The sequence below is a fragment of the Sus scrofa genome, chromosome 15 (genome assembly GCF_000003025.6).
Source record: "Sus scrofa isolate TJ Tabasco breed Duroc chromosome 15, Sscrofa11.1, whole genome shotgun sequence".
Taxonomy (NCBI): Eukaryota; Metazoa; Chordata; class Mammalia; order Artiodactyla; family Suidae; genus Sus; species Sus scrofa.
In genome coordinates, this window is record NC_010457.5 from 24,778,110 (window position 1) to 24,787,769 (window position 9,660).

The 9,660-nt window shown below is 46.7% G+C and overlaps 1 protein-coding gene across 5 annotated transcripts in view; it reads left to right on the forward strand.

Annotated features, from left to right (window-relative positions):
• The window catches only part of STEAP3 (STEAP3 metalloreductase), a 48,821-nt gene extending 41,554 nt beyond the window's left edge, over positions 1-7,267 (forward strand). For all 5 annotated transcript variants that reach the window (XM_003359436.4, XM_005671632.3, XM_013983975.2 and 2 more), the window contains one exon: positions 4,562-7,267. In XM_003359436.4, the coding sequence (XP_003359484.1) occupies positions 4,562-4,843 (282 nt within the window). In that variant the 3' untranslated portion in view covers positions 4,844-7,267. The remainder of the gene's footprint in view (positions 1-4,561) is intronic.

Sequence of the window (9,660 nt, forward strand, 5' to 3'; positions counted from 1 at the left end):
GCAGGATCCTTAACCCACTGAGCCAGGCTAGGGATCAAACTGACGTCCTCATGGATACTAGTAGGGCTCATTACTCCTGAGCCACAGTGAGAACTCCTAATCCAAATTTCTGAGATTGGGCCTTAGGCCTTAATTAAGATTTTTCCTCCAAGCTCCCCAGGTGATTTTACCATGTAGCCAGAATGGAAAACCTCATTCTCAGATTGCTAAACTCTCAGGGGTAAAATGACACATCCCAGCCATCTCAGCAAAGCCCAGTCAATTCACCTGAGTAAGGGGAGCAACATTTTGGTTCTTGGAAGCTGTTGGGGAACATCAGGGTGGTTGTCAGGCTAGTTCAAGGCTGATTCCTGATAGTCAGTGTTGAGGACCTTGCCTCTCGCAGTCACTTGTTTTTTTTACTGTGGTGACACAACATAGAATTGTTACAACTTTAACAACTATTAAGTGTACGCCTTGTTAACACCTTAACAACTATTAAGTGTACAGTTCAGCAGTCTTAAGTACAATCACATTGTTGCACAACCATCACTACCATCTGTCTCCAGAGTTCTTTTCATCTTACAAAACTGAAACTCTATACCCATTAAACAATAACCTTTCTACTTTCTAGCGCTATGATTTTCATCACCTCATACAGGCAGCTTATATCAGTGGACTTATCCAGTGCCTGTCTTTTTGTGACTGGCTTTTTTCACTTTGCATAATGTCCTCAAGCCCCACCCATGTTGTACCATATGACAGAGTTTTCTTCTTGTTTAAGGCCAAATGGTGTTCTCTTATATAGAAATACTGCGTTTTGCTTATCCATCTGTCAGTAGACACTTAGGTTGCTTCCACATTTTAGCTATTGTGAATAATGCTGCTGCCAATATGGGTGTACAGAGATCTCTTAAAGACCCTAATTTTGGTTATTTGAGGTGTATACCAGAAGTAGAATTGCTGAAGCATGCTGTAGTTGTATTTCTAGTTCATAACATTTTCATGAACTAGTTCATAACCTCCATAACATTTTCCATAGTACCTGCACCCTTTTACATTCCCGCTAGCATTGCATAAGGGTTCCAGTTTTTCCACATCATCGCCAACACTTGTTTTCTGGGGTTTTGTTGTTGTTGATGTTGTTTTTATAATAGCCATCCTCATGGGTATAAAGTGGTATCTCACTGTGGTTTTGATTCACACTTCCCTAGTGAAAAGTGATGTCAAGCACCTCTTCCCGTGCTTATTGGCCATTCATTACCTTCTTTGGAGGAATTTCTGTTCAAGTCCTTCGCCTACTTTTGAATTGGGTTATCTTCATTGTTGAGTTCAGGAGTTCTCTATATATTCTGGATATTAATCCCAACTATTTTCTCAATGCTAGAGACTTTTTTTTTTAACCACAGCCTTCAATATCAAAAGATCAGAATTTGGAAAAAGTTGGTGCGGTTCAGAAGGTGCAGGAGTTCCAGTTGTGGCTCGGGGGTAATGAACCTGACTAGTATCCATGAGGACACGGGTTTGATCCCTGGCCTTATTCAGTGGGTTACGAATCCAGCATTGCTGTGAGCTATAGTGTAGGTCACAGACATAGCTCGGATCCCAAGTTGTTGTGGCTGTGGTGTAGGCCAGCATCCGTAGCTCCAATTCAACCCCTAGCCTGGGAACTTCCACATGTCGCAGATGCAGCCCTAAGGAGGAAAAAAAAAAGTTGCTGGGAGATTTGTTTTTTTTTTGTCTTTTGTCTTTGGTTGTTGTTGTTGCTATTTCTTGGGCCGCTCCCGCGGCATATGGAGGTTCCCAGGCTAGGGGTTGAATCAGAGCTGTAGCCACCAGCCTACGCCAGAGCCACAGCAACTTGGGATCCGAGCCGCATCTGCAACCTACACCACAGCTCACGGCAACGCCGGATCCTTAACCCACTGAGCAAGGGCAGGGACCGAACCCACAACCTCATGGTTCCTAGTCGGATTCGTTAACCACTGCGCCACGACGGGAACTCCCTGCTGGGAGATTTGTAATTCTTGATAGACCCATTTGGAAGTGACAGGGATTTGGTTACATGTGACTCACAGACAAGGAGGCTTACATTTGGTGGCTGACCACTTTCACATGACACATGAAGAAATTGGATAGTAGCATAGAGCCAACCCATGGCCTTTCCCAACAGTTTGTGCTGGGCTAGGAAGTTGCTAAGGATAAGATAAGAAGATCCTTGAAGTAGTCACAAAGCCAAGAAGAACAAGAGATGGCTGGGAAGGAAAAGACTGGGGAATCTTTTGGCAGCTAGTATTTTTTTTTTTTTTTTGAGGGTTAGAAACGCTATACTTGCGACCCTGTCTATAAACTTGTAGTGTACAGACATTAGAAAATGGTTATTGGAGTTCCCGTCATGGCTTAGTGGAAACGAATCCAACTAGGAACCATGAGGTTGCAGGTTCGATCCCTGGCCTCGATCAGTGGGCCAAGGATCTGGCATTGCCGTGAGCTGTGGTGTAGGTCGCAGACTAGGCAGACTAGGCTCAGATCCCACATTGCTGTGGCTGTGATGTAGGCTGGCAGCTGTAGCTCTGATTGGACCCCTAACCTGGGAACCTCCACATGTCATGGGTGTGGCCCTAAAAACAAAAAACAAAAAAAAAAAAAAAAAGAAAAGGGTAATGGTTATCATTATTATTTTTAGTAAAAGCATTACGAGCAATTCTTCTAAATCATGTTCGTCCACTTGCTGAGCTTCACCGTCCTGGTGTTTATACTGGAGCGGGTATAAAGGGTTCCCCATGCTAGGGAGAAGTGAGATGAGGCATGGCAGCAGAATCAGACCTGCTTAGAACTGTGTCTGAGGGGAGTGCAAACAAGACAGTGCCTCTCAGCCAAGCCTCTGGATCGATGCTGACAAGCTGGGCTGGAAGGAAATCCAGGAGGCCCAATTATGGCTTCTCTGTGGAAAGCTCAAAACCAATCTGTAAGGAGCACCTCAAGGTATCGTCATGCTGCCACATTTCAATTAAACCCTTGCACTGCCTCCTTGGAGAAAGTGCATATGTCTTCATCGCTAAGGTAATAAACACAGGTCTCTCTTGCCTGGAACCTCTCAGTGGCTCCTAGGTGCTTACAGAGTTCAGTCACCCCATGTCTCTCCTCTCCACACCCCTAGAGCCCACCCTCTCCATCACTGCCTGCCAGCGCTTGAGGCTGGAGAATGCTGCATCTATGCAGTGCTCTCCCTGTATCCCTGATTTTAGCTTATGGAATCACTCCTTGCTGAGGCTAATTAAGGGACTTACTGAGGGTCACAGTGTCAGTCGAGAGCAGCAGTGGTAGAAACCAGAAGACCTTCACTTGTAGTCCACAAGAAACCTTACATGCAAAAGATTTCCAGAGGCTGGAGTTACGGTTCAGCACTTCCTGGCTATTTTCATGTCATGGTGCTCAGAGCAAGGCATGCTTGTATAGCACTTGGGCTGTGAAGAAGCTGTTCATGACTGGGAGTGACCCACAAAAGTCCACCTCTGGCTCAGGAGATGGCCTGGACTGTTTCACTTGGATTGGTGATGGTCTTGCTCTCCCCAGCATCACCAATATAATTCCAGGCAGGAGAGTAATCCTGGTTAGAATTGTACCTGGGGTATGCATAGCTCATACCACAGGCAGGAGGTGAGGGACCGGCACCCACAGAAAGCACCTATGTGGTACTGTGGGCTTTACACACAGTGTCAGGACACCCAGTCTGCAGATCCCTGTGAGCCACCTTCACTATTGGTGCCAAATCCATGTACCAAGCAAACTTTTTCCTTTGTGTTGACCTTTAAATCAACTTGAAATCCACTCACTTTTTATCTGGCCTTATGTCAGACATTATCTGTGAAATTATGATTTTGATATGCTAGCAGACACTTTAATATACATGAAAATATGACACAACCAGTAACATGTTTTTAAACTTCCTTGAATTTAATTCTACCTTAAGGAGATCCCACCTGGCACAGCAGAAACAAATCCCACTAGGAACCATGAGGTTGCAGGTTCAATCCCTGGTCTCGCTCAGTGGATTGAGGATCCAGCATTGCCAAGGGCTGTGGTGTAGGTCAAAGACATGGCTCAGATCTGACATTGCTATGGCTCTGGTGTAGGCCGGCAGCTGTAGCTCTGATTAGACCCCTACCCTGGGAACCTCCACATGCCATGGATACCATGCTAAAAAGCAAAAAAAAAAAAAATTCCACCTTAAGTCCTCTGGCAGCTACCATACAATTTGGGGAAAAGCATTGTTTTTTTGTTTGTGTTCTGTTTTTTTGGGTTTTTTTGTTTGTTTGTTTTTTTGGCCACAGCGAACAGCAGCTTGACGTGGGATCTCAGTTCAGAAAGCACTGAGTCCTAATGACTAGACCACCAGAGAACTGAAAAAAGTAATGTTATTTTATCAAATCCTCATGAATCAACCAAACCTTACACACTTTGGGGTATGAGCATTGTTCCCATTTTTCTATTGGGGAAACTGACACTAGGAGAGTTTAGGTGGGATCACTATGTCCATCCTCACCCTAGCCCTCATGCCAGCCTTTTTTTTCTCCCGCAGTCCACTCTGGGCTTTGTGGGCCTGGTGCTGAGCACCCTGCACACACTCACCTATGGCTGGACCCGTGCCTTCGAGGAGAGCCGCTACAAGTTCTACCTGCCCCCTACCTTCACACTCACGCTGCTGGTGCCCTGTGTCGTCATCCTGGCCAAAGTTCTCTTCCTCCTGCCCTGCTTCAGCCGCAGACTCTACAAGATTCGGAGGGGCTGGGAGAAGGAGGGTGCCATCAAGTTCACGCTGCCAGGGGACCACGCCCTGGCCCAGAAGACGAGCCATGTGTGAGGTTTATGCACCCAGCTCCGGAAACCAGACGCAAGGAGGATGGTGCCGGAGCCTCTCAGGGCTTCTCTTCTTGATCACACGGGACAATGGAATTACACAAATTGCTGGAGTGAGGTCTGAATTCCTGGGATATGTGCAGTAATATGCAAAGTGACACACCCACGTGTGTGATATATGTCTATATGTATTTCATATATATTCAGGATTTGCACTTATACTTCCTTAACTAAAAAGTTGAGTCCCTGAGATTCCAACTTGTAGATTTAAAAGCAGGTGCCAGCTGTTAGGAGAAGAGCATCTCACACTATTGTGACATTTGCAGAGATGCACAGACCTTTTGCACAGAAAAAGCAGTCAGAGGCTTATACTTGGTGGGTTTGATCCATTTGTGCCCTCCCTGCCCCCTCTGCCTCCACTCCCCTTTTTGCGACTTTCCTGGGGCTTTTTGCAGAGCTGGGGCTCTCAGGTGGCAGGGCAGATGAGAGCTCTGTTTGGAGACCAGTTTGGTGCACAGGGCTGAGGAGTCCCAGTGAGCAGAGGGTGCAGCTCCTCCCTTGGCTGCAGCAGAAGGAGGAAGGATTGAGGGGGCGATGGGTTAGCCTATCTTTGTGCCCGGGGAGCCACCTGCAGGTCCATCCTTTGCCAGGTTAGGGGTGGGATGGGGGAGGGTTGGGGCTGAGGCTCCTCCCCCAAATCCTCCTTGAGCTGGGGAGATTTTTTTTTTTCCTGAAAGTCAGAAGCTACCATGGTGACTGCAAATTGAGCCTTCTGCAGGAGTGTGAAATCACCTCCCCGCTGGAGCCACTAATGAACACCGTCCTGAGAACAAGTGTAATTTCTTTCCCTCTTTTAAGTTGGTGATGACCGTTCTTTAAACCACTGTGCCTTCTCACCTTTTAAATCATTAGTTTGAATGTCTCCCAGAAAGGCCTAGCGCAGACCCTCTAAAAGTCAGTTCATGGGGGAGGGGAAAACGAGGCCCTGTGTGCTCAGGGTGACAGCCCCGCCTTTCTCGGGACCCTGCTTGGGGGCTGAAGGACTGACTGTCCCCACTGACTCGGTCCTGTGGAAGGACATGGGGATCTCTTCAGGTGTCTTCCACTACCACTGGGCAGAGAACCTGCCTTCTGAGCCCCCTGAAAACCACACTGGCTCCAGCGTTCTCCTAATGGAAGGTTATATTTCAAAATGGGGTGGGGAGGGTCTTTTCTGCCCAAACTACAAACTGGAAATGCTGCTGCCCCAAAGCACAAAAGGCTTCAGGACATGTATCCTTGAATCATAGGCCATCCCTCACTGATTCTTATGGAAACTTTTATTTCCCCTGTGGAGAGACAGCTGTTCTCTGCTGAACCCCCAACCCCTGGCAGAACCTCGATGTGTCCTCTTTGAACCCAAAGAGGGTAAGTTCCTAAGGGAAGACAGATCGCAGTGAGACGCACCCTGAATGGGGGGCCTTGGTCATGCTTATATCCTTAGGTCTCCCGGGCCAGAGGTGTCTTAGGATGGACTAAAGAGCCAGCCGGCAGAAGTGACGGTAGTGCTAGAGAAGAGAATGCGCCTGCCTCCCCACCGAGGCGCATGAGCTCATGTCTGTGGAGCGCATTACGGTCCTTTAGAGAAAAGGGGAAAAAATGCCAAGTGCAAGCATATCTCATTAGGCCAGTGACTGATGGAGGGAAGGCAGTGCAGGCGAAGCTGTCCGCTTCCTGCAGATGTTTCCCAGCTGCTGCTCCAAGGCCGAGTGGCACAAGCCTGCCCCCCAAAAGGGCCCTGACTGAGCGGCAGCTGTGGCCCTCAACAGGCTTACTGTCAAGGAGGCAGGTGAAGGAGAGATTTCAGCATTTTCTGGACAAAATGAGGGCCCATCAATTTGCTGCTGATAGGAAGCCTGGAAAACATGGACAACTGGGATGACGGGCTGTCAACCCTGGTTGGTACTGGCTGCCTTTTTTCTCTGGCCCTCCCGAGGTCTGGGATGTTTCCTTGTACCAAAGATGCTCACACAGATCAAAGTCCAGTGTGCTCCCTCTCATTCCTCACCCACTTGCTGCAGGTGCTTCTCAGAAGGGAACAGGTGTGGCAGAGGACCTGGCCACTCCCCAGTGGGGACAATCAGCTCATGAAAAGCAGGGGGTGCTGTGTGCTTGGCCTTGATCTGGTGTCTGCTGCTGCTCTTCCCTTCCTAATCAGGCAGCTGGCAACAGCACCCCCATGAGAGCAAGTCACTCCCTTACAGCCTGGGAAATTCTCTGTGCCTCTGGGTACAAAAGTGCCTGAACTAAAGTACTCTGGAAACCTAAAAATTGCCATGGTCTGAGGTTGAATGTTTAAAATCTATGCCTTTGAAACAGTCTGTGTATTTTATTCTTACCTTGTAGAGCTTGTCTAAACAGCAAAAATAAATGCCTAACCTTCCATGAATTTCAGGCTTTTATTTCTGTCGCATTGATCACCTGCCCATGCATTTGTTCACTGGCCCTGGGAGCCTTCTGATTGGAGGCTTAGCCTTTGCTGAGTTGGGCAGCATGCAAGAGGAGCACAGAATGATGCAGGCTAGAGGTCACCTCCAAGGAAGGGTCATGCAGGCCTGCAGTGACAGGCCAGTAAGGACACAGACAAGATCCAGTTGACAGAGCACCAGATTATGTGAAAGGAGTACCTGAAGCCAGTGGCCAGAGGGAGGGCTTCCTGGAGGGGCAATGTCTATGCTGTTGTCTGAAGGCTGTGGCTTTAATGTAGGTTAGAGCAACGGTGCTTCTCAAACTATAAGGTGCACGGGAGTTGTGTAAAAATCTTGTTCAAACACATGTTTGGATTCATGGGTCTGGGATGAACCCCGAGACTGTGCACCTCTAATAAGTTCCCAGGTGATGCACATGGCGTGGCTCTCCTCAGACACTTGTTTTGTCTCTGCTGTGCTGTAGTTAGCAGCCACAAACCAGTGCATTTCTGCACGGTTAAGCTTCCTCTGGACTCTGGTTCCCTGGCTGCCCTGGTGAGATATGCCTCTGTGTGCTGCTGATGCTGCAACTCCCTTGTTCTCTGAAAGGCGGTGGAAGAAAACACTCCACCAGGGCCACAGCCTTGCTCTCTGTGTGCCCTGTGTAGGATGCCCCCAGGTGGTCACATACATTCGCTCTGAGTCCATCGAGAAAACAGGAACTCTTGGAGGTCCCGTTGTGGTGTGGCAGAAACGAATCTGACTAGTAATCAATAGGTTGCGGGTTCGATCCCTGGCCTCGCTCAGTGGTTTAGTGATCCAGCGTTGCCGTGAGCTATGGTGTAGGTTGCAGATATGGTTTAGATCCTGCGTTGCTGTGGCTGTGGCTGTGGCATAGGCCGGCAGATGCAGCTTTGCTTCAGCCCCTAACCTGGGAGCCTCCATGTGCTGTGCGGCTCTGAAAAGCAAAAACAAAAAAAAGGAACTCTCTTCACAGAGCACCTACCTGTCATGCAGTCAAGCTCTTCTACCAAAGCAACCATAATTGTCTTACTGTACTGGGAAATAAAGAAACCCATGTGCAGAAAGCAGTCTAGTGACTGAAAACTATTTCTTGGGAACAATAACCAAAAGATGGCCTTGCCATTTTGCCCATGAAAAGAGTTTTCCAAAGCAAGAACCAGGGCCAGAAAAAAATTCACCACAAATAATTTTCAAGAGGAAAAAAAAGTCTTGTGCTTGGAGGTTTGTTTTTCTGCTCTTGTCCTCCCACGCATAATGCTGGGAGAGTTAAGTTTAAAAAGAAGTGATAAAATAGATGAAAAATATCCATTATTTAGATGGTTCACATAAGAACCAAGGAGCAACCAAAATAACTCGTATTAGTTAAAGAGAAGAATTATCACTCAGCTACTTGACAAGCTGAATCTTTTCCAAAAGCAATGAAGGGCAGGGGAGGGAAGAACTAGGGCGTGGGATTGGTATCTGCAGACTGAGGCATATGGGATGATTGGCCAGTGGGCACCTGCCATATAGCACAGAGAACTCTACTGAATATTCTGTGATAATCTTTGTGAGAAAAGTATCTAAAAGAGAATGGATATGTCCATGTATGACTTAATCACTGTTGTACAGCAGAAATTAACACAACCTTGTAAATCATACTTCAATAAAACTTTACAAAATGAAAAAAAACCTAAATAATGATGCATTAAAGCAATCAGAATGGCACTTTGTATTTAAAAAAAAAAACAAAAAACAAAAGCAGTGAATGGGGACCCTTGGAAGTGCAGAAGCATACTTGCCCTGGGTCCCTTTAGAAAGAGGAAGCTGGCACCACTAGAACAGAAACGCTCAAACCTACCAGACCAGCACCAAGGTTTTCTTTCTTTCCTTTTTTTTTTTTTTAAGGGCTGCACCCGAGGCATATGGAGGTTCCCAGGCTATGGGTCTAATCAGAGCTACAGCTGCTGGCCTATGCCACAGCGACACCAGATCTGAACTGCATCTGTGACCTACACCACAGCTCATGGCAACGCCAGATCCTTAACCCACTGAGTGAGGCCAGGAATCGAACCTGCAACCTCATGCTTCCTAGTCGGATTCATTTCACTGTGCCGTGATGGGAACTCCGAGTTTTTCTAATAAATATATTGAAAATCCCTTTCTACTAACCTAAGATGAAATTCAGAAATAATTTAAATTACCTAAGCATGTAGTTTTTTAAAATCAATATAACGTCTTAACAAAATATAAAGTAGAAATAAATCCAAGGTAATTTATACTAACATACATGTAAAATACTAGTAATGAATAGTCATTATTATTAAGTAATGAACTTAATTTAGTTGTAAGAGAAATACAGTGATATTCA